Raw genomic sequence first — 25807 nt, forward strand, 5'->3', positions numbered from 1 at the left:
TGTGGTTTGTATGCTAGGATCTATATGCCATTAACCCATAAGGAATATGTATTAACTTTAGTATCTTTTAGAAAACAATCCAAGGCTATTATCCAAAAATCCTATAAACTTATAAAGACATTAGTCTTAACTGAACTTTTATAGAGTAGAATTCTAAACAATTATTTCTGACTTAAATTGTCAAAAGAACAAGAAAACAAGGAAGAAAAAACTATAAACAGGTTCAGCTTATATCTAATCAACCTGGGATGAACATATTACAAACATGTTAACCTGTGGTTAATTCTCTCACCGACCTAAGGGCGTGTAAATGAACTTTCCTTAGTGTTGTATATGCTATAAAACCAACATGGTATTTATCCAGAAGGGATATAAGTTAACTATAGTATTATTTAAGAAACAATCTAACGCCTAGATTTAGAGTTTTGCCGGTAAAGACCCGCGGTGCTAATGCTCCTTTTTTTCCCAGCGCACCCTTAAGACAACGCTGGTATTACGAGTTGTCTGAATGGCTGCGTTAGGCTCTGAAAAGTGAGCGTTGAGCATAATTTAGCGCCACTTCAACCCTCAATACCAGCGTTGCTTACGGTAGCGGTAAAAACGTGCTTGTGCACGATATCCCCATAGGAAACAATGGGGCTGAGCTGGCCGAAAAAAACCTAACACCTGCAAAAAAGCAGCGTTCAGCTCCTAACGCAGCCCCATTGTTTCCTATGAGGAAACACTCTCTAAGTCTACACCTAACACCCTAACATGAACCCCGAGTCTAAACACCCCTAATCTTACACTTATTAACCCCTAATCTGCCGCCCCCGCTATCGCTGACACCTGCATTTTATTATTAACCCCTAATCTGCCACTCCGGACACCGCCGCAACCTACATTATAGCTATGAACCCCTAATCTGCTGCCCCTAACATCGCTGACACCTATATTATATTTATTAACCCCTAATCTGCCCCCCCACAACGTCGCCGCCACCTACCTACACTTATTAACTTATTTTATAGGTAAGTATTTCGTTTTAAATAGGATTAATTTATTTAATGATAGTAAATTTAGTTTGTTTAATTTAAATTATATTTAAGTTAGGGGGGTGTTAGGGTTAGTGTTAGACTTAGGTTTAGGGGTTAATAACTTTATTATAGTAGCGGCGACGTTGGGGGCGACTGATTAGGGGTTAATAATTGTAGGTAGGCGGCGGCGATGTTAGGGAGGGCAGATTAGGGGTTAATAAAATTTATTATAGTGTTTGCGAGGCGGGAGTGCAGCGGTTTAGGGGTTAATACATTTATAATAGTGGCGGCGAGGTCCAGTCGGCAGATTAGGGGTTAATAAGTGTAGGTAGGTGGCGGCGACGTTGGGGGGGCAGATTAGGGGGTAATAAATATAATGTAGGTGTCGGTGATGTTAGGGGCAGCAGATTAGGGGTTCATAGGTATAATGTAGGTTGCGGCGGTGTCCAGAGCGGCAGATTAGGGGTTAAGAAAATGTATTATAGGGTTTGCAATGTGGGGGGACCTCGGTTTAAGGGTTCATAGGTAGTTTATGGGTGTTAGTGTACTTTATAGCACAGTAGTTAAGAGCTTTATGTTCCCACGTTAGCCCATTAAACTCTTAACTACTGACTTTTTTTGATAGTAGGATTCTTGTCGGTAGAGGCTCTACCGCTCACTTCTTCCAAGACTTGTAATACCAGCGTTAGGCAAATCCCATAGAAAAGATAGGATACGCAATTGACGTTAGGGGATCTGCGGTAGCCTCGAGTCGAGGAAAGAAAGTGAGCGGTAGACCCTTTCCTGCCTGACTCTAAATACCAGCTGGCATTAAAAAGCAGCGTTAGGACCCCTTAACGCTGCTTTTGACGGCTAACGCCAAACTCTAAATCTAGGCGTTAGGTTGCTGTCCATAAGTTCTAGAACTTTCATGAACGCAGTTGATATAATACAACCTGTTTGATATCGAACCTTTTGATACTAGTGAAGACCATAGTCTGAACTAAACCTTTACAAAGTTAAGGTCCAAAATATTAGTTCTTATATAACATAGTCTACAGTTACACAAACGGTTTTTCTTGTTTCTGTTAGCTGTGTTCATGTTCCAAGTGATTTTTTCTTGGATGGATTACTTGGTCTTTTAGGTAGAGGGTTCCACTCTGGAGCTTGGACTCTGAGATTCCTCTTGTCAATTGTAGGAGAAGCTTGAGAGTTTGTCATATTTTAAAGATGTAGAGTGTCCAACAGCGTGATCCCTTGTTCTAGCAATGTGATAGTATATGATTTACCATCATGCTAGAAGAAGAGTTTCACTGGGAATCCCCATCTGTTCTTGATTCCATTCCTTTTGAGTGATTGTGTAATTGGCATGAAGGATCTTCTTTTAGTTAGTGTAAAGGAAGAGAGGTCTGAAAACAGTTTTATGTTTTTATATCTATCTGGAAGAGACTTTTTTTTAGGAATGCTGCCCTGAGAATACATTCTTTGGTTGCTTCTGCAGGAGCTGTCCTTGGTCAAAGTGCTCTATGAGCACGATCAATTAGGGGGTCCACATCTTGGAGGGATCCCAGAAGTTCCTTAAATAGGCCCATTAGAAATTCTAGTAGTTCAGATGGACCAATATCTTCAGATATTCCTCTTACCCTTATATTATTTTGGCGTGACCTATCTTCTAGGTCCGCCAGCTTTATTTCAAGTTCACTGATCATTTCTGCTAGATTTTGATAATATGATAAAAGGTTGGTGTGATCGATTGCCAAGTCTTCATGTTTTCTTTCGATCGTTTCTGCTCGCGTTCATCCAAAGAGTTTAGATCTCTCTTGAGTTCCATCACTGAAGTTTTTATCTCTTGCCTCAGAGAGGAATAATGAGTGTCCATCTTTGATTCTAATGCATTAATTCTTTACCATATTGGAGCTTATTATTAAAATGATCTGTGACCGTGCGCTTTTGTTTTCTCTTACTTGAATGCGCCATATTTATTTTGAAGATTTAAGATTATTGTATTTTGTTCTTTACATGCTGTTTCCTATAACAAGCCTCTTTTATATTCAATAATCAAAGTTCCATTAGATTTATATATCCAGAAGGAGTCCTTCTCCCCCCCCCCCACATTAAAAAGGAGCTTCAATACATTTTTTTCTGTCAACCAGTTTATTTATGTAGAAATATTTACTGATATGTGGATACATAATTTTCTTTGTTTGCTTATAATGACCACTAGGTGGCGATCCACTAATGGTTATGTGTTGTCTGTAGTATTCTTATAGAAGAAGTGAGTTACTGCTTCACTTATTGCTTTGCTCTTTATTAATTTTCCACAATGTGGTTTAAATTTCTGATTTAGAGATGATACTCAGCCCTTTAATACAGACCTGCAGCTGTACTCCCTCTCTCCCAATAAACAATTGCTTTGTAACTAGCTTTATGTAGTTACGATTGTTGGCTCTTTGATGTGCAATTAACACATATGGATAAATGAGGTGTAACCTTTACTGCAGTATTCTGTTTAATGTCCTTCTGAATACATGCTAATCTCTGAATTCTCTCCTGTTCTGGTTTCTGCTATAGGTGCCACATCCAATAAGATATATACTCAGTACTGTACTGCTCCCCTGAGGATTTGTCTCCTCTTGACCAAGTGGCTAAAAGGTAAAAAGGATATGACCCACTGGTGTCTTCCAGTGGGAAAGGGTGGGGAGACAGCACTACTTGTATACATTACGAATCTGTATGGTGTATAGTATATAGTGAGGTTCTACAAGTAGAGATTGGCTTAATATAAACAGAAGGAATCACTACACCCTACAACACACAATGTATATGGAGTCAGAGGATTAAAAAACGGTGACTAGTGCCAAACTTGTAAACTGCGCAATCAGCTTTCTCTCTCCCCTACTTTCCCCCAGACTGCGCTTCTGCTCTGTTTATTTAAGGAGCTTAATTGAGGCAAACTTTTAATGTGTGACTTAGGCTGAGTCTGTGTTTAAAGGGATGTTCTTATGCTTACCCCTATGATTAGATCAAGTCTCACAGTGTTCCTTTTAGTATAGCTGCTTTTAGTATAGTTGAAGCCTGATGAAACAGCTTATAGCTGAGAAACGCGTCGCCTTGTTTTTATTATTTTAATAAAGCAATTTTATATTTTGAACACTTGCAACCATCTTTTTTGCCATTTCTATCCCTCTGTCTGAGAGGGAATTTTCCTGGGTCTATCCTGACCACTGGTGTATCCTGGGTCTATCCTGACCATTGGTGTATCCGGATTTCCATCTGTGTCCAGTTGGCCTAAGATTAAGTCTGGTGGATGACTATATTGATTCCATCCTGCCTCTATAGCATCAAAGGAGATGCTACAACTATTGTGAGTACCATTCTCTTCTATCATACTGATTCACCTGTGTTAAGGCAATAATAGGCCATATAGGCACCTGTGTTTCTTTTTGTCGTTCTGATACAGACACTACATCATTACCGGCAGTTGGTCTTCTGGGTGACTGTAATAGATCCCAGACTGTCTCCATAGCACTAATTGAGGTGCTTTCACAAATGTGAGTTCACTCCCTGTATACATATCAAATTGTTTTTGGACCAAACAATATTGGGCCATGTGGCGCTTCTGTCTTCTCTTGTTGTTTTTGTCAATATGTTTGTCTATCTATCTATCTATCTATCTATCTATGTATCTATTATATATCTATCTATTTTTCTTTCTTTCTGTATGTCTATCTATCTATCTACATATCTATTATCTATCTATCTATCTTTCTTTCTGTATGTCTATCTATCTAGCTATATATGTATCTATTATCTATATATCTATCTATCTATTTTGTATCTATCTGCCTGCCTGTCTCTCTATCGATTGTGTCTGTCTATCTATTTTGTTTCTATCTAATTTCTATATATCTATCTGTCTGTCTGTCTATCTATTTTGTATCTGTCTATCTATCTATCTATCTTTCTATCTATTTGTGTCAACCTGTTTGTCTATCTATCTATCATCTATCTATCTATCTATCTATTTTGTATCAATCTGTTTGTCTATCTATCTAATTTTATATCTATCTGCCTGCCTGTCTTTCTATATATTGTGTCTTTTTGTCTATCTATCTATCTATTTTGTAGCTATCTAATTTCTATCTATTGATTTATCTTTCTCTCTGTCTATTTCGTGTCAATCTGTTTGTCTGTCTATCTATCTATCTATCTATCTATCTATCTATCTATCTGTCTATCATCTATCACATTTGTCTATCAATCAATCTATCTATTTTGTATTGATCTGCCTGTCTGTCTCTCTATCTAATTATGTCTATCTATCTATCAATCTATCTATCTATATATCTATTTTGTATCAATCTAATTTAAATCCATCTATTTATCTATCTTGCTGTTTGTCTCTCTATTTTGTATCTATCTATCTATCTATCTATCTATCTATTTTTTCTCAATCTGTTTATCTATCTATCTATCTATCTATCTATTTTTCTTTCTGTATGTCTATCTATCTATCTATGTGTCTATTATCTATCTATCTATCTTTCTGTCTGTCTATCTATCTATCTATCTATCTATCTACGTATCTATTATCTATCTATTTTGTATCTATCTATCTGCCTGCCTGTCTCTCTATATATTGTGTCTATCTATCCATCTATTTTGTTTCTATCTAATTTCTATATATTTATCTATCTGTCTATCTATCTATTTATTTTGTATCTGTCTATCTATCTATCTATCTATCTATCTTTCTATCTATCTATTTTGTGTCAACCTGTTTGTCTATCTATCTAATTTTGTATCTATCTGCTTGCCTGTCTATCTATCTATTGTGTCTGTGGGCCTATCTATCAAGCTCCGAAAGGAGCTTGACGGCCCGTGTTTCTGATGAGTCTTCAGACTCGCCTGAAACACCAGTTATGAAGCAGCGGTCACAAAGACCGGTGCTCCATAACCTGTCCGCCTGCTCTGAGCAGGCGGACAGGAATCGCAACAATTCAACCCGATTGAGTACGATCGGGTTGATTGACACCCCCTGCTGGCGGACCATTGGCCGCGAGTCTGCAGGGGGCGGCGTTGCACCAGTAGCTTTTGTGAGCTGCTGGTGCAATGTTAAATGCGGAGAGCGTATTGCTGTCCGCATTCAGCGATGTCTTGCGGACCTGATCCGCGCTGTTGGATCAGGTCCGCAAGACATTTCTTAAATATGCCTCTGTGTGTCTTTCTATCTATCTATCTGCCTGCCTGTCTATCTATCTATCTATCTATCTATTTTCTTTCTATCTATTTTTTGTCAATCTGTTTGTCTATTTATCTGTCGGTCTCTCTGTCAGTCTGTCTATCATATCTCTTTGTTTATCTATCTGTGTATTTTGTATCTATCTTTCTGTATGTCTGTCAATATATTTTGTATCTATCTGCCTGCTTGCCTGTCTCGCTATCTATTGTGTCTATCTATCTATCTATCTATCTATTTTGTAGCTATCTAATTTCTATCTATTTATTTATCTTTCTCACTCTGTCTATCTATTTTGTCTCGGTCTATCTATCTATTGTGTCAATCTGTTTGTCTATCTATCTATCATCTATCATATTTGTCTATTAATCAATCTATCTATTTTGTATCTATCTGCCTGTCTGTCTCTAATCTATCTATCTAATTGTGTCTATCTATCTATCTATTTTGTATCAATCTAATTTAAATTTATATATATATATATTATAGATAATCTATTTATCTATCTTTCTGTTTGTTTGTCTATCTATTTTGTATCTGTCTATCTATTTTTTAATATGTTTGTCTACCTGTCTATCTATCTATCTATCTATCTATCTATCTATCTTTCTGTATGTATATCTATATATCTATCTATCTATTTTGTATCTATCTGCCTGTCTGTCTCTCTATTGTGTCTGTCTATCTGTCTATCTATCTATTTTGTTTCTATCTAATTTCTATATATTTATCTATCTGTCTGTCTATCTATTTTGTATCTGTCTATATATATATATATATATATATATATATATATATATATATACAGTATATATCTTTCTATATATTTTGTGTCAACCTGTTTGTCTATCTATCTATCTATCTATCTATCTATCAATCTATCTATATATCTAGCTACCATCTATTTATCTATCTATCATATTTGTCTGTATATATATCTAATTTGTATCTATCAAATTTCTATCTATCTATTTATCTCTCTTTCTGTCTGTCTAACTGTCAATTTTTTCTATCTATCTATTTTGTATCAATCTAATTTAAATTTATATATATTATAGATAATCTATTTATCTATCTTTCTGTTTGTTTGTCTATCTACTTTGTGTCTGTCTATCTATTTTTTAATATGTTTGTCTGTCTATCTATCTATCTATCTTTCTGTATGTATATCTATATATCTATCGATCTATGTTGTATCTATCTATCTGCCTGTCTGTCTCTCTATTGTGTCTGTCTATCTATCTGTCTATCTATCTATTTTGTTTTTATCTAATTTCTATATATTTATCTATCTGTCTGTCTGTCTATCTATTTTGTATCTGTCTATATATATATATATCTTTCTATATATTTTGTGTCAACCTGTTTGTCTATCTATCTATCTATCTATCTATCTATCTTTCAATCTATCTATATATCTAGATATCATCTATTTATCTATCTATCATATTTGTCTGTATATATATCTAATTTGTATCTATCAAATTTCTATCTATCTATTTATCTTTCTTTCTGTCTGTCTGTCTAACTGTCCATCTTTTCTGTATGTCAGTCAATATATTTTGTATCTATTTATCTATTTTGTATCTATCTGCCTGCCCATCTCTCTATCTATTGTGTCTATCTGTCTATCTATTTTTTATCTATCTAATTTCTGTCTATCTATTTATCTATCTTTCTATATGTCTACCTATTTTGTATCTATCTATCTATCTATCTATCATCAATCAATTTATTTTGTGCCAATCTGTTTGTCTATCTATCTATCTATCTATCTGTCTGTCTATCTATCTATCTATCTATCTATCATCTATCGTATCAATCTATCTATTTTATATTTATCTGCCTGCTTGTCTTCCTTTCTATTGTGTCTGTCTGTCCACCTATCTATTTTATATCTTTCTAATTTCTATCTATTTATCTATATTTCTGTCTATCTATATATTGATCTATCTATATCTATCTATCTATCTATCTATTTGTATCTAATTTCTATCCATCAATTTATCTATTAATCTGTCTATCTATCTATTTTGTATCTGTCTAATTTCTATATTTCTGTCTGCCTATCTATTTTCTATCTCTCTATCCGTCTATTTTTTGTCAATCTGTTTGTCTATCTGTCTATTTTGTATCTATCTATTTATCTTTCTGCCTATCTATTTTGTATCTGTATATCTATTTTGTGTCAATCTGTTTGTCTGTCTATCTATCTATCTATCTATCTATCTATCTATCTATCTATCAATCATCTATTGTATTTGTCTATCAATCTATCTATCTATTTTGTATCTATCTGCCTGCATGTCTCTCTATCTATTGTGTATATCTATCTATCTATCTATCTATCTATCTATCTATCTTGTAGCTATCTAATTTATATCTATTTATTTATCTATCTTTTTGTTTGTTTGTCTATCTAATTTGTATCTGTCTATCTATTTTTTGTCAATCTGTTTGTCTATCTATCTGTCTATTTTGTATCTATCTATCTATCTATCTATCTATCTATCTGTCTTTCTTTCTTTCTTTCTTTCTATCTATCTATTTTGTATCTATCTGCCTGCTTGTCTATCTATCTATTGTGTCTGTCTATCTGTCTAGTTATCTATATAATTTCTATCTATCTATTTATTTATCTATCTTTCTGTCTGTCTTTCTGTTTTCTATCTATCTATCTGTTTTGTTTCAGTTTTATCTATCTATCTATCTATCTACCTGTCTGTCTGTCTGTTTTGTATATATCAGTCTATCTATTTTGTATCTATCTATCTTTCTATATATATTAATCCATCTCTTTTGTATATATCAGTCTATCTATTTTGTATCTATCTATCTATCTATCTATCTATGTATCAATCCCCAAAGTAATTATTAATCATTATATAGTACAGCATGTTTATTATTACCACTGAGTTACCTTTGGGGGCCAAATACAAATCTATTTTGTATCTATCTATCTATCTATCTATCTATCAATCCACAAAATCATTCTACAGTACAGCATGTATATTATTACCATTGAGTTACCTTTGAGGGCCAAAAATAAACGTTTGCACCAGGGCCCTCTGTTGAGTAGGTATGCTACAGGATACCTTGGAGCTGCTGGGTTATTTTTAGGACAGTAGGCTGTTTGATTTATTTTGTGTAAGATAACCTTGCACTTGGGGCAGACATGGAGGCTGAGGTCCTTGGGTACTCGGTGGGTGTTTGCAGAGTAACTTCACTTTGTGGGTTAATTATATTATTTTTATTAATTTATGTAAATATATATTTCCCTATCCATTTCCCCACACTTAGCAATATAAAGGGTTTAAAAAAGGTTTCTTTAGCCATTCTTCAGAGATTGACACTTCTAACCCCACCCCCACCCCCGGTGCTAATATCAGTGCCACTGATTGGTAAGTATGTTCTTGTGTACAAGCTTGATTGACAGGCAATTTAGTCCACAACTGAAACACAAATACCAGCTCCTGTCTAGGCTCTGATATTGGCATTGAACACATTCAGGAGATGCCACTCTTATAGTTAAAAAGGCTAAATGATTCTTTTTTCTGCTAATACTGTGCAGCACACAAAGTATACTGGGGTTGTAAACTATTGATTTTTATGACTCGGAAAAAAAATGATTTTTGTAATACAGTGTCCTTTTTACTGTGTCAATGGTATTGTGCCAAGCATGTAATATAACATAGTATTATAATAAAACAGCATATGTATCATATGTCAAATACATATCACCTAAATTTATTAGTAGATTCCTTATTTTATTAATTTTTATTTTATTCTTTATCAAGACTCATATTTACTAATTGGTGTAAAGTATGATATTTAATGATTTAAGTAGTATGATCTATCATTATTTTGCCTATAGGTTACAACAGCGATGATAACACAATATAAGTGTCATTCACCTTGAGTCCTTTTCACAGTGAAAGTGCTGCAGAGCTTTACCTAATAAATGCTTCAAATTGAGCAAAACAAAAATAGTGGAAAATTACATTAAAATGACTTTTTCCTGAAACTACATATACAAAATTACTTTGGCAACATGTTTTTCAAAAGTAGAAGACACAGCTATATCCATGAAAAATGAAACGAGAAGGATACCCTGAAACTAAAACAGTGAATGCCATTGACCCCTAAGTCATAAAGCAAAATCTGCTGTTACATTACTTTCATCCCACATGGTCTAGTTACAGCGTCTTAAGAACAGGAATGCAGACTATTCTAGCAGTCTAATTTTATCCCCGCTGAGCTGTCTCAGCAGTAAGAATAGCCATCTCATACAGACAAACATGTTCAAGTTAACAGCAGCAGTGGTAGCCTTTTCACTGCGAGTCTAGTCGGTACTAAGTTTGAGATGCTGTTTAACTCTCAAAACCAATATTTAGTGGTATAAAGACCCTCATTTTTTTCAAGTATGATGGTTCCCCAAATTGTGTCACGTATTTACATGCAGACCTGTACTCGGACTGCTGTAAATACTGGACCTTTACTGAGTTGTGACTTTAAAAACTTGATGAATTAGAGTATTAAGGTTCCATTTTAAGTATACAATCACTGTGAATGTCTGTCACAGTGATTACATTCTCAGTAACTATCATGTTTTACATACTGTTGCTGGATAGCCTCACATGAAGGCTTCCAGCAACAGCATGAGATAGCTGTAAACCTAGGTGATTTTATAAGAGTATGAGGAGTATGCACATATCTTTAGCACTCCATGGAAGAAGTGTCAGCCATAACCAGCTTGCCTATTGTCTTGGAACACCATACCCATCCATGATCCCTCTAATATTAGCTATTAGCCATAAACCAGCTTGTCTATAGAACTTGTTGCCTGCCTTTAGTACCTATTCATTTGTTTCTTGTACTAGCTGACCTCAACCAGTCTGCTAAGCAGGAGGCATGTCAAAGATATTATCTAGTTATTACTGATTATGCCTTTAAGATTTAAACCATATCTTTTTCTAGCCACTTCTTCTGCTCTGTCTTTGGCTTCAACCTTAATAAAACATATTTTCTCTCACCTTTGGCTAACCAGTAAATGACTACAGACATTGTCAACTTTGATATAGTAACCAAGGCACTAATTTAAAACACAGAAAGAAATATGCATACCAGCAAGTTATCTCAGTAGGTGTGTTTTGTGTTGGAACTGGTGAAAGGAGACTAGAGCCACCAACAAACTCAGATTGCTCAGAAGCAAAAGTCTTTGTCAAGTCCTGGTGTTCTTTTGAGCTTAGGTGGGTGAAGCCGAGAGACTTCTGCACAGAACCAAAGTTCTGCTACTGGAAACATTTGCCTCCAACCATACCATATTAATACATTTGTGACTACCTGAAAGTTCTTGATTTTACTGAAGCCATGCACATCAGATTATGTTAAAGTGCGTAAATCATCACTCATCTTATAGGAGAACTCTGTCACATGCTCATGATTGTCTGGACAGCCAAACTGATATCTCAAGCCTTTATTTTTGTTGTTGATGTCATAGGCACATTATATGATGGACACTTATTATTCCCTACAACAAAATTTACCATAAGAAGTTTTCAGAAATGGTGACTTCTTTTAAAAAGTCTATTTTGCAACGTTACTGTATGAAATAGTAATATTCCTTTAAAAGTTTATTTAGACAGTTACTCTTGACAGCCTTAAGAATGAAGGGAAAATATTTGGGTTCTTTGAAACATTGATGATCTAGCTAAGCCACTGTTATAAATAAAAAAACAGCTCAGGAAGAGTGCTTAGGAGAAGTATTTGTCTATTGGACTAGTTTGGAAACAGTCTAGATGCCTTTTTATTAGGATATATTTTTGTTGATTCTGACCAAGAACTAAGTTAGGAGATTACATAAAATCTTTGAAGTCAAAGGAAAACACCAGAAGACACACATTCATTCTGGGCCTCTGTTATGGTGATGGTAAACACCACAGTAGAGGTTTAACCATTCAAAGAACTAAAACTATACTCATAAGGGTGTCAATGGAACCTGAGAAAAATACAATAGGTGCCCTTTAACATAGTTTACTCTATAGTGTGGAGATAAAAAGATCTGAAAGACAACAACACAAGCACAGGGTAGTCCTTACATAATTAGTGGCAACTGAGCAGTACACTAAGCACCAGAAGCAGCTCCAGCAGACCATTCAGTTGTGAGTTCACAAAACAGATTGTTCCTTACAAACAAAGGGGTAGATCAGAATCCTTTAGAAAAGCTTATCAAATGATGTATCTACAAAAAAAATCACTATAGACTCTAAGGTTACATTTTTTAGAAAAATTGTTTAATAAACTTTTCTTAAGGATTGTGCTAATGCATTATTATACGAGCATATATTTTTCATATGTCCATTAAAGTAAGTTTCAGAAAATGGGAGGGACAGGGGAGATTCCTTGGTATGTCTGAAGCTCTCTCACACCTCTCATTATATTCTCTAAGAATTTTACACCTGTAGTTCTCACTGATTTATTTTGCTAGCTGTATACAGGAAAGGTTAGCTCAAAATTCACAATAAACTTATTTAACTGACAGAAGAGTAATATTACTAAATTAGAGGCAAATGCAAATTAAACTGCAATGAAAACATTTCAATTGAATTTGTATTTGCAGTGAACTTGGAATTTATATCATTGTTGAGTGCTCCGTCGGTTAACCTCACACTTCTGTATACCAGAGTGCCACATTACTTTCTATGGGGAGCAGCTCTCATCTCTCTGAGACTTCCAGGCACTGCCCTTTTCATAGAAAATTAAATAAGTTCTACCCCTGTGATGTCTACACTTTAATTTATCTCCCAGCTAGAAAATTCTAAATAATTGGGCCCTAACAGTCTCTAAAATGTATATTTGTCTGATCTAGTTTCTTTTCCATTTTTTGCTAACTAACAACAACAGTTCCTCCTCATCTGCTTTTTATAGGATCTCTTTTCTGTTTAGAAAAGTATCCAATTCAAACCAGCTAAACAGGTGAACAATGTGAAAAGGTGGGCTCATTAATAAAATTGATCCCACATACTCTTCTTGTTGGTTTTCTTTCCGTCACTAATAAATCACAAGCCTCTATCCTCCTGCATTTAAAATGTATAGACTTTGATCAAGTAAAATATTTTTCTTATTTTATATGCAACTGTTTTGCTTATTTAACTAAATATTTATTGTACCAATGATCTGTTCTTAGAATTTACCTTAAGATATTTGATGTAATGCACAAACATTACTGAGTGACAAAAGCAACATTAAGTAGGTCATAATGGAGACATGAATAAAGGGCAGCTACTTTGGTAGGGTGAATCTATCAAGTTAACAGTCAGTGTTCATAAAACAATAAAAACAATTAAACCAAATAGATTATTGGGTAGAAAAAAAATTCAGGTTATGTGGTAATCAAAAAAAGTTATGAAAAAAGAGACCAATCTCTACCAACAAATTGCAATAAATAAACTGTTTTATTAACATTTAAAGGTATATTTCCCAAGATGCAATTGTTTTCACTTTTTAAGATACAGCCCACTGGCCATGTGTGTTTAGCAATATGCCATATAAGACTTTGTAAACATTCCACCAAGTATTTACTTTTATTCATTACATTATCGTAATTAATAGTATATATTTGCAAATGGTACCAATACACTCAAAAAAGAACAAAATCTGCACAATTAAATAGTTGTTGGTTATCACCTTAAAAATAAAGTTATTGCTATTTGTGATAATTATAACAAATTAAAAAGCAATTTTAGTCTAATAGTTCGCACACTGAAGCATAAGTCAGTCTCTGGTCTCCTTGGATGCTTTGCATGCTAAGAGCCTTCATTTTCCATCATGTCATCGGGTCTTCACATCTCAGCATTTGCCATCAGTAGCTGCAGCCGATCACTTCTGTTCATTTGTAGTAGTGTTGGGTTGAAAGGCTCATTAAAACAAGACAACTATGTGGTTTGTTTTGTCAGACCTTTTGGCAAGTTGGTTGACTGATCCAATTATAGAAAGGTCTTTTGGTAGTCTTGTAATGACTCCTTCCTTAATGTTTCTTTTAGACAGTCCAAGAGGCAGAGAAAAAATACCCCCCCCCCATTCCCTTAACATACACACCCAAACTCCCATGTGTAGTACACTCCCACACCATCAGCATAAATTCTTTATGGAAAACAACAAGAGAGAGCAAAAGTATTCTGGCTTTACCATCCTAGTGGAAGTAAAGAGTATATACTATAAGAGGCTTACTAGGCTTTGTCAGACACGTTGAAGTTGTTGAGCACAAAAAGGGATAGCACAGACATGCATTAGGACTATTTAGTAATAACAATTAAGATTATACTGGAGTGATTCAGTGCATAGAAGTTCAAATGATCTCAACCACCTTATCCAAAGATGTTTGTATTTATCACTTACAGACCTTTCCACAAATACTTTATCAATGTTTCAGAGGTTTTATTACACTTTCTCAGAAGGATCCTTATAACACAATGTATTCTTTCTCCCCAAAATGTCAGTAAAGGATTAGTCCTGGAACACTGTGATATATATATATGTGTATATATATATATATATATATATATATATATATATATAACCAGCTAGTGAGGATATGGGTGGCTAGGGACAGGGCACCACTTGTATAATTAATTGTGGTGATCCTGGTCCAGGGAGTTTAAATAATTAAATTGATCAAAGAGAGCACTAACAGTAAACCTAATCCTGCAACCCCCTATTAAGCCAATCAAATACAAAAGTACAGATACCGTCCCTTTAAGAAGAAATCAGTGTATAAATCACACTCATATTGAGATAAATCAAAGTAATATTCATTAGGGCAATAAAAAAATAACAAATTCAACTGAGCCTATATCAGGGATCCCTGAATAACTGTTACCGTTATAAATGTTGCAACTTAGAATATATCATAGCCACGACTACGGATCACACAGCTCTCATGATTGAGTAACGGACAACTAATTGTTTTTTATTACACCTGGTTGTTTTGCTGTCTTTTGGGCTTATAGGAGGGACTTGCTAGTGTCTTTGGTTTATGTTTTTGAGCTTGACATGTGAAAAACAGATCAGATGATTATGCTAATTTGCCATGGGCTTGTTTAAAGGAAATGACATAGCCCCTAAGTAGATCTGGATTCATTGGCTCTTCTGACCGGTTGTTAAAGAGTACTATGGGTATAAATAGAGGTGCGGGGTAGGTGATTGGTCATTACACTTTTTTGCACTTGATGTCCCAGTCAACAAGGTGCCAGTAGGTACCGAAGCGTTTGGGAATATGCTGTTTTAACTTGAAACTTGAATAAAAGTGACGTTTTTTTACTACAAAATCTGGTGAGTGCAGTTATCTATTCTGGATGAATGGAGTGATATTGACTATATATATAAATATATATATATATATATATATATATATATATATATATATATATATATATATATATATATATACAGGTGGCCCTCGTTTTACAATGTTTCAATTTACACCGTTTCAGAATAACAACCTTTTTTTCCAGTCATGTGACTGCTATTGAAATGCATTGAGAAGCAGTGCATTTATTAAAATATCCAGTAGGTGGAGCTGTCCGCTTGTGTTGCAGCAAAACCAAGCAAGCTGAAATTAATCAGTTTAACCAGACCTGAGCAATTGAGCAGATTTCAAAGGAACAAGATCTTCCGGTCTATAAATCAGTCCAGATTGGAATGAATATAAAGAACGGTTTGCAGTAAAATGCAAGTGAAGTCTGTGTTGTGTGATTATTTTATTAGGTGTATAATGCTGTTTAGCAAATGTTTTTGTTCATTTAACTTAGTTTTATTATATATTCTGTGTTGTGTGATTATTTTATAAGGTTTATAATGCTGTTTAGCATTTAAAGTCTTAATTTCAAAGCTTTAAAAATAATGTATTAGTTGTTACTTATGACAATTTTGAGAGGGGCCTGGAACCTATCTCCCATTGACTTACATTATAAACTGGGTTTCAATTTACAACGGTTTCGATTTACAACCATTCCTTCTGGAACCTAACCCCGGCGTAAACTGAGGGCTACCTGTATACACATATACTGTATATATATATATATATATATATATATATAAACACACACATATATATATATATATATATATATATATATATATATATACACACACATATATATACATATATATATATATATATATATATACACATACATACATTATACAGTATATACACATACATATATATATACACACATACATACAGTATACAGTATATACACATACATATATATATATACACATATACATATATATATATATATATACACACACACCACATCTACCAAAGGATTACACCCCAAAATACCTGATGTAAACTGTATATGCACAACATATTAAATATTGTATTATTCAATATAATCTGTTAACTGTGTGGGATTCACAGATAGCAGTTCACCAGCTTAGATACTGTATATCGTTTTAATAGTCTGCAGAACTAGTAGAAATTGCAGGAGACTCATATCCCACAATACGCAAACAAATGTACATAAGGCAAGTAAGGCATTGGGGTGGGTAAGAATCCTGTAGAAAGGTTTTTCATATTATGGGGCCCATATATCAAGCTCCGTACGGAGCTTGTGGGCCCCTGTTTCTGGCGATTCTTCAGACTCGCCAGAAACAGCAGATATGAAGCAGCGGTCTAAAGAACGCTACTCCATAACCCTGTCCGCCTGCTCTGAGCAGGCGGAGAGGAATTGCCACAATTCAACCCGATCGAGTACGATCGGGTTGATTGACACCCCCCTGCTGGCGACCCATTGGCCGCGAGTCAGCAGGGGGCGGCGTTACACCAGCAGCAACTGAGACGGACCTGTAAAAATTAGGACAGTTGTCAATTAGGGGGGGAGATATAAAATATATAAAACAACACTTGCACTGACTACGCAATGCTTAGAGTTCTCAAAGAGAGATGAAACCTTGAGATAGAAGATGCAATTTTAAACAATTTTCCAATCTACTTCTTTTATCTAATTTGCTTTGTTTTTTTGGTATCCTTTGTTGAAAGCAGACATAGGTAGGCTCGGGAGCAGCCATGCATTACTGCAAAGTTGCTTTACTGCAAACAAAATTGTTGGGAAAGGGGGGTACATTTTCAGTTTAATGTGCCTTTACAGAGTGGATCAAAATATGTGCCCTTTATTATCCTTTATAATAACATAAGAATGTTGCACTTTGGTAAACATCAAACTTAATATTCAGTGATGCACATTTGTTGTACCACAGCTTTACGCAAATTAAAGACAATAAACCGAAAATAACTAAATAAAATAGTCACGATGAGTGTGAGCAATAGATGTTTGAAAAGACTTCACCTAAATTAGATTTAATTAAAAAGCTGTGGTATAAAATAGCAGCAATGCAATAAAATTATACCATGCAGCTGACTAATTTTCAGAGCTGTATTTCCTAAACCTAAAAGGACATGAAACTTACTTTTTTCTTTCATAATTCAGATAGAGCATATAATCTTAAACAACTTTCCATGGCTGGGAGCTAGCTGAACACGCTGGTGCCTAGATTACGAGTGGCGCGCAAACGGTAGCGCAAGTGCGCTATGGTTTTTTTTCCCCCGGCTCCCTAGAGCGTCTTCGGCCTCTCTAGCCTCACCAGGCCTTATGTTAATAAATAGTATTTAATAACATAAGGACTGGTGAGGATAGAGAGGCTGAAGACGCTCTAGGGAGCTGGGGGGAAAAACATAGCGCACTTGCGCTACCGTTTGGGCGCCACTCGTAATCTAGGCTAATGAGAAGAGGCATATATTTGCAGCCACCAATCAGCAGCTAGCTTCCAGTAGTGCATTGTTGCTCCAAAGCCTATCTAGGTATGTATTTCAACAAAGGATATCAAGAGAACAAACCAAATTAACAGAAGTAAATTGGAAAGTTGTTTAAAATCACATGCTCTATTTGAATCATAAAAGTTAAATTTTGACTTTACTTCCCCTTTAAAGTTTCATGATACACAGAATAGCTTATTTTCTATTAAAACAACAATATATCATTGTGAGAGTTCAACATTAAGCCATACATTAGATTATAAAACACACATAGCTGTGTACCCAAAAGCAGCCTGCATACCGTCGTAGGCAAAGCAAGCAGTTATGGGTGTATACCATATAAATTACATTTGCTCACAGTACTGCAGTTTATTGACTATCTATCATATTTCTTACGATGTAACGTATCATGTCTGCTGCACATCGCTGTCTGCATTTATCATTGCAACTGCTGGTGCAATACCGCCCCCTGCAGATTCGCGGCCAATCGTCCGCTAGCAGGGGGTGTCAATCAACCCGATCGTATTCGATTGGGTTGATTTCTGTCCACGGTCTCAGTGCAGGCGGACAAGTTATGTTGCAGCGGTCTTTAGACCGCTGCTTCATAACTTCTGTTTCCGGCAAACCTAAAGGCTCGCGCGGAAACAGGGGCATCAAGCTCCATACGGAACTTGATAAATTGGCCCCATATGTAAAGCCAATGGTAATCAAAACCACACTGCTCTGCTAGATTCATAAAAAAGGACATACTATAGAAAGCATAGTGAAAATTATAAGGTATTCAATGATGTTTCCATGACAGTTATATGGCCTGATGAGACAACGTACTGTAAGACTATGTTGTAATTAAAAATAAAAATGTCAGGTATGGTTAGCTATTGTGAGGCATTTATGAGTTAGAGCTAGATATATAAACATCATAATTCAATAAATGACTGCCTGTGTATGGATCATTGTAATAAATAAACTCTAGTATACTTCAATAGATAAATCGCATAGGGCTAGATTGCAAGTGAGGCGCAAAAGTTTTGGCGCAAGCGATATCGTGTTTTCGCAAGCAGTCTTAATTGCGCTGATATTTCAATTTGAGCGAAATCGTGATTTACACTTCAATCCTTACTGCAATCTCAGAGCTGTGGTTAACTGTTTTCCGAAACTAAAGTGTCACAAAATACTTGCAAAGTACAGTTACACTTATTTACAGACATATATATATATACACATTAATATATCTGTATACATATTTTTAATACTTTCATGTTGTGTATTCGTATATATTACAGTATGCAATCATGTTTGCGCATATTACGATATGCGATCGGGTATGTGCTTATTAGGAAAAAACCTGTTAAAAAAACATTGGAATATGAAATATTCATATTTTCATGTCGGGTTTGTGCTAATGAGAATATGTCATGGTGTTTTCACGAGAGAATGGGTATTTTTTTGCACTTTTTTTTTGTTATTAACTTCTATTGAGGAATACGTAAACGCACACGCAATATTGTGAGTTCAGATTTTTGCACTAGTCGGTTATCATTTGCGCAAAATAAGTATTTTTTTTAAACTTGTAATACCAGCACAACCCGACTAGCTTAACTCTAGCAGAGTTTTCACAATTGCGAAAAAACATATACCGCGCCACTTGTAATCTAGCCCATAGTTTATAAATAAATGTTCATTTATATTCATTAATAGATAATAATAATACTTTCATAGGCTGTATAATGATCTAAGTAATTACAAAAACTATTTTTTACAAATTTAGTTTATTATAGACAAAGTAAAGTCAAAATTAAAGTTTCATGGTTTAAGCAGAGGATAAAATTAAAAAAATAAAAACAACAACATTTTCAATTAACTTCTGTTACCAAATTTGTTTTGTTTATTTGGTTATTTCAAGAATGTGCACGTGTCTTAAGCCCTCTATGGTAGAAGTGTTTGTAAAACTGTTTGCGGAAATATTATACATTTTTTGCAAACACTGCTGCCATAAACGGCTCCATGTATGGAACAGCGTATGCTGCATCAGAGCCTTTGCAGGGCAGGTTCTGAGGTGGCAAAGAAAAAGCTCATTTACTCTCGGTGATTGACAGCCGCACGTGTGAAGGGGGCAGGCATTACACACTCACCAGAGAGAGAAACTGGCCGCACGCCTTTTACTACAAAGAGCTAAAGACACATGCACACTCCTGAGCTTTTATGAGTCTACCTAACTCACTCTTCAACAAAGAATACCAATAGAATGAACCAAATTAGAAAGTATTTTTTTAAAAATTGCAAGCTGTATTAGAGTCATGGAAGTTTAAAGGGACAATGTACTCATGCAACCTCTTATAGAGTAGAATGAATTCCATGAACGTTTGAAAAATACTTCTTTTGAACATTATTACTACTTGTATGAACATTTTTCTAACATGTATGAACACATGAATGTCATCAAATTTTTGGAGCAGATGCAAGAAAACAAATCACATGCATGTCACTTAATGAGGCTAGTTGCACACGTGTTTAAAGTAATCACTCAAGCAGTGATAACCTTAAAAAGAATCATTTTTGAAAATTCATGGATATCGCAGAAATGTTTCTAATTGTATTTAAAGTAAACTGACATACAAATACAACTTATATGTTCTTGTAAGAAAAAATAAATGTATCTATATTTATAGTACGTAACTGCTAAATGTCTCCAAATGTGAGAAGGAATTTCATTTTCTATGTATTTTAAAATAAAAATAGGGGTGTGCATTCGGAGGTTTTGTTAGCATCTGAATAGTAAAGAAGGCGGCCGTCGCTGCATTTGGCTCTTTTCGGAGCTGCATTTATTCTTGTAAAAATAAAACATACTGGATTTGCACAGATCTTAATAAGCTGCACATTCACAAGAATAAATGCGGCTTTGAAAAGACCCGATTGCAGCAAGCGGCTTCTTTCTTCCCTATTCGGATGCTACCGAAACATCTGAATGCACACCCCTAAATAAAAACATAATTTCCCCTCACCTAATATAGCTTTGGTCAAGCATTTTTTCTTCTAATGGAAGCTTTATTAGAATTAAAACCCAGTGTTATATTAAATGGTTACTGTGTGTATAGAGGCTTGTTTGACTTTAATATGGCTGCGTTCGGCAAGCGCCTCCAGCGAGCCAGGGCTCACTTGGAGCGTTTGGGAAATGCTTCTAAGCGAGGTGCTGGGCGTTCGCTGAACGCTCAGATGACATCACTCCCAGCGTTTCCAGCTTGCTAGGAACGCTGGGAGCGAGAAGAGCAAGCATCTGAGCGTCTCAGCTCACTATGACGCGGCTTTCTTAATGCTCCCAAAACTGTGACGTCTTCCCAGTGCCACGTCATCCCTTAAAGCGACATTAAACACTTTGAGATGGTAATATAAAATGATAAATTGTATATAATAAAACAACTCTGCAATATACTTTCATTATTTATTTTGTCCTCTTTGCCTGTAATTCCATTCTGAAATTGTGAGCTTTTCAGTTCATGTTAGAAATGGAAGTGCAGAACACCGTTAAATCCAGCACAACCATTGGCTGCACACTCTAGTGACCTATTTATAACTGTCCCTAATTGGCCACAGCAGAGAAGGTAACACAAGTTACAACATGGCAGCTCCCAGTGTTTTATAGACACTAAAACTTTACACTTATTTTGCCACTTTTTAAACAACTAATGAAACTTTAAAAAATACATCTACATGTTACTCATGGACTAACCTTTTCTTTGAATGCATCACTCTATCTAGCATGTATTTAGTGTTTAATGTCCCTTTAAGGGATTTAACTGGCGCTGGGTCTCGGCACTTGCCGAACGCGGCCTATAAGAATAAAAGGATATAAAAAAAACCATGTTCCATAATAATTGTTAACACATGGTGACTTCTTGTTAAATGTTCTCTTTTTTTAATTTTAATTTAATCACTCTCCTTAAAGGGATATGAAAACCAAATATTTTATTTTGTGATTCAGACAGAGTATATAAGTATTAATACGTTTTCAATTTACTTATATTACCAAACTTGCTGTGTTAGAAAAAAAGGTGAGATTGTGCATTTGTGACATACTGCACATGCCTACAGTTCGTGTGTCAGTGTGTGTGTAAGTGTCTTTGTGTGTGATAGAGTGTGTCTTTGTGTTTGTCAGTGTCTTTCTGTGTGTGTGAAAGAGTGAGTGTATTTGTGTGTGTGAGTGAGAGATATAGAGTGTGCGTGTGTGTGTGATAGTGTGTATGGCTGAGTGTCTTTGTGTGTGAGAAAGAGTGTGTATGAGAGTATGTGTGTGTGTGTGTGTGTGTGTGTGTTAGTGTCTTTGTGTGTGATAGTGTGTGAGAGAGAAAGAGTGTTTGTGTGAGAAAGTATGTGTGTTTGTGTGTGTGTGTGAGTGTATTTGTAAGTGTCTTTGTGTGTGATAGTGTGCGTTTTTGTGTTTGTTAGTGTCTTTCTGTGTGTTTGAGTATGTGTGTAAAAGAGTGAGTATTTGTGTGTGTGTGTTTGAGCATGTGTGTGAAAGAGTGAGTATTTATGTGTGTGTGTGAGAGTGTCTTTCCGTGTGATAGTGTGTGGCTTTGTCTTTGTCAGTGTCTTTCTGTGTGTGTGAGTATGTGTGTGAAAGGGTGAGTGTATTTGTGTGTGTGAGTGAGATATATAGAGTGTGTGTGTGATAGTGTGTATGTGTCTTTGTGTGTGAGAGAGAAAGAGTGTGTATGAGAGTATGTGTATATGTGTGTTAGTGTCTTTGGGTGTGATAGTGTGTGAAAAAGAGTGTGGGTGAGAGTATATGTGTGTGTGTGTTAGTCTTTGTGTGTGAGAGAGAAAGAGTGTGTGTGAGAGAAAGTATGTGTGTTTGTGCTAGTGGGTGTGTGAGCGAGTAGGTGTGTGAGCTAGAGAGTGTGTAGTTGTGAATATCTATGTGTGACTTTGTGTTTATGTGCTATTAAACATAGTGTGTACTCTGCAAGAGTGTTCGGTTTTGGCCTGAACTACAGGTGCTATCCCTACCACGTCCCTGTAAATTAGAAAGTTGTTTAAAATTGTATGCTCTGTCTGAATCATGAAAGAACATTTTTGGGTTTCATGTCCCCTTAATGTGACACTGAACCCAAATTTTATATTTCATGATTCAGATAGAGCATGCAATTTTAAGCAACTTTCTCATTTACTCCTATTATCATTTTTTAATCCATTATCTTACTATCTTTATTTGAAAAGCAAGAATGTAAGTTTAGAAGCCAGCCCATTTTTGGTTCACAACCTGGGTTGTCTCTGCTGATTGGTGGATAAATGCTGTCCAGGGTCCTAAACCAAAAATTGGCTGGCTCCTGAGCTTAGATGCCTTCTTTTTCAAATAAAGATAGCAAGAGAACAAAGAAAATGTATAATTGGAATAAATTAGAAAGTTGCTTAAAATTGCATGCTCTATCTGAATCATGAAAGAAAAAAATTTGGGTTTAGTGTCCCTTTAAGCTAAATTTACAAATACAGCTTACTTCAAATACTGTGAGTTATTGGTATGCTACCAGTAACAATGTGTATATATATATATATATATATATATATATATACACACATATACTGACCTCCTGAAATTGGAAAAAAGAGACTTAAAATAGTGAATAACCTACAGCAGCAGCATTATGTTGGGGCCTTATTAAAATCTCTATATTCATAACAGCATTTGCTTGATGTGAATGCTCTTGGTTTTACACTGAGACACACACAGCTGAAGATGACCGTCACACATATAAGTGTCCTTTACAAATGTATGGCATCTACAAGAAATATTCTATCAGGAATTTGTAAACTCTGAGATCATTGCAATGCTGAGCTGATGTATTATACAAATAATGTTCCAGTCTTTAAAAATAAAATAAAATAAACAATTTTCAGCAACTTTTAAGGATCATATTTAATGCATTTTCTCAAATCACATATAGCTACAGTTAAATCTTGTTATGTAATCCACATAGCATTCTTTAGATGCTCCTCTGTTCTGAATAGTAACAAACTCTTTGTTGAAAGGGCAAGATATCCTTCATTCTGCATTCTTGCCCTGAATTACCTTTGTTGCCATATTTATGTATTTAGTCATTTGCTGATATTTGACTCTGGTCTTCTTTGGCTGTTCCCCCTAAGAGCTTCAGAGCATGTAATTTAATAGTACATTTCTACAATTTCATTTGGCTGTTATACCCAGCTGTTGCCTCAGGGATATTAGTGGGACACCCTTGATGATACCATTATGATGCCATCTAGTAGAATCTTCCACTAGCCAAAGAGCCAGTACTCAGGGCCAATTGTTTATGGCTCAGAACTTCATATTAATTCAATTTAGCTTGGTATTTCTTACACTATGCCTTAAGATTGCTCTCTCACCAATACACTGAACATTTTGATGCCTACAACATGATTATATATTACAAAGCATTTGGTATTTTTTCATATCACCTTTTGAATTCTATTTTATTTCACATTAAAAAAAAACACGTTGAGGATCCAAACGCAAAAATATGCATGTTCTATTTGTTCCAAGCCTTTTTGTCAGATGATGCCAGGCAAGAAGAAAAACTGAGCTTGTTTAGTCCTGTAAAAACATTTAATTTAAGACTCCAAGAGAAAAAGGTGAAGAAAGGTGGAATATATTGTAGCTCCAAAATCACACTTGAGTAATTAAATGGGATGGTTGGCCAGAACTCTGTATGTCATTAACAGTTCCAAGTCCATCTAATAGTTCTGCCTTAGAATTGGTGCATATGTTCTTGAGTTTGTTGAGCATTGGGCTCCTTTCCCTACTTTTTGGCTTTGGGGTATGAGGTGGACCATTTGGGCATGAGCCAACATGATTGAACTGACCAATATCTGAGCACTCTGTCTCCCGGTGGTAGAAGTAACTAAAATTGGAGACAATAACTGGAACAGGTAATGAGATAGTTAGCACTCCTGCAATGGCACAAAGGGATCCAACCAACTTTCCGCCAACTGTTTCAGGAGACATGTCTCCATAACCTACAGTTGTCATGGTGACAACAGCCCACCAAAATGCCTCTGGGATACTGGTAAACTTGGTATCTGCATGATCAGCTTCAGCAAAGTAGACAGAACTTGAGAAGAGGATAACGCCAATAAACAGAAAAAATATGAGCAACCCCAGTTCTCTCATACTGGCTTTCAGTGTTTGTCCCAATATCTGTAAACCCTTAGAGTGTCGAGAAAGCTTAAAGATACGGAACACTCTGACCAAACGGATAACCCTTAGTATGGCCAGTGACATTGCTGGTTGCCCAACTCCTCTGTGGCGAGCCAGTTCTGTACCAAGGGCAACAAAATATGGAATGATAGCCACAAAGTCTATCATATTCATAATGTCCTTAAAAAATGCTGGCTTGCTGGGGCTTGCAACAAATCTTACTGAAAGTTCAAAGGAAAACCAACAGATGCAGATTGTTTCCACAATAAAGAAAGGATCCTCAAATGGGCTCTTTTCAGGGATAATATGTGTAACATTACCCCTGTGATGAGGCTGTACCTGAAAAAAAAATAGAAAAACAATTTAAAATGAGAACAATATGATTTACCTGCATCTTTACAATAATGCATTTACATTATTATTATGATAATGATTAGTATTATAAACAAACAATTTGTTGCACTATTGAATATTCTACTATTGAGCATTCATCGATATCTGTCGGACACGATACGTTACAGCGTATCATATCGGACATTGTTAAATCAGCCTTTGTGGCT

General features: G+C 35.4%; 1 protein-coding gene across 1 annotated transcript in view; it reads right to left on the reverse strand.

The window, feature by feature from the left end:
* Nucleotides 1–23951: 23951 nt before the first annotated feature.
* Nucleotides 23952–25807, reverse strand: part of KCNA7 (potassium voltage-gated channel subfamily A member 7) — a 105990-nt gene continuing 104134 nt past the window's right edge. The window contains exon 2 of the mRNA XM_053690791.1: nt 23952–25586. Coding sequence (XP_053546766.1) covers nt 24717–25586 — 870 coding nt within the window. The 3' untranslated portion in view covers nt 23952–24716. The remainder of the gene's footprint in view (nt 25587–25807) is intronic.

The sequence above is a fragment of the Bombina bombina genome, chromosome 8 (assembly GCF_027579735.1).
Source record: "Bombina bombina isolate aBomBom1 chromosome 8, aBomBom1.pri, whole genome shotgun sequence".
Lineage (NCBI taxonomy): Eukaryota > Metazoa > Chordata > Amphibia > Anura > Bombinatoridae > Bombina > Bombina bombina.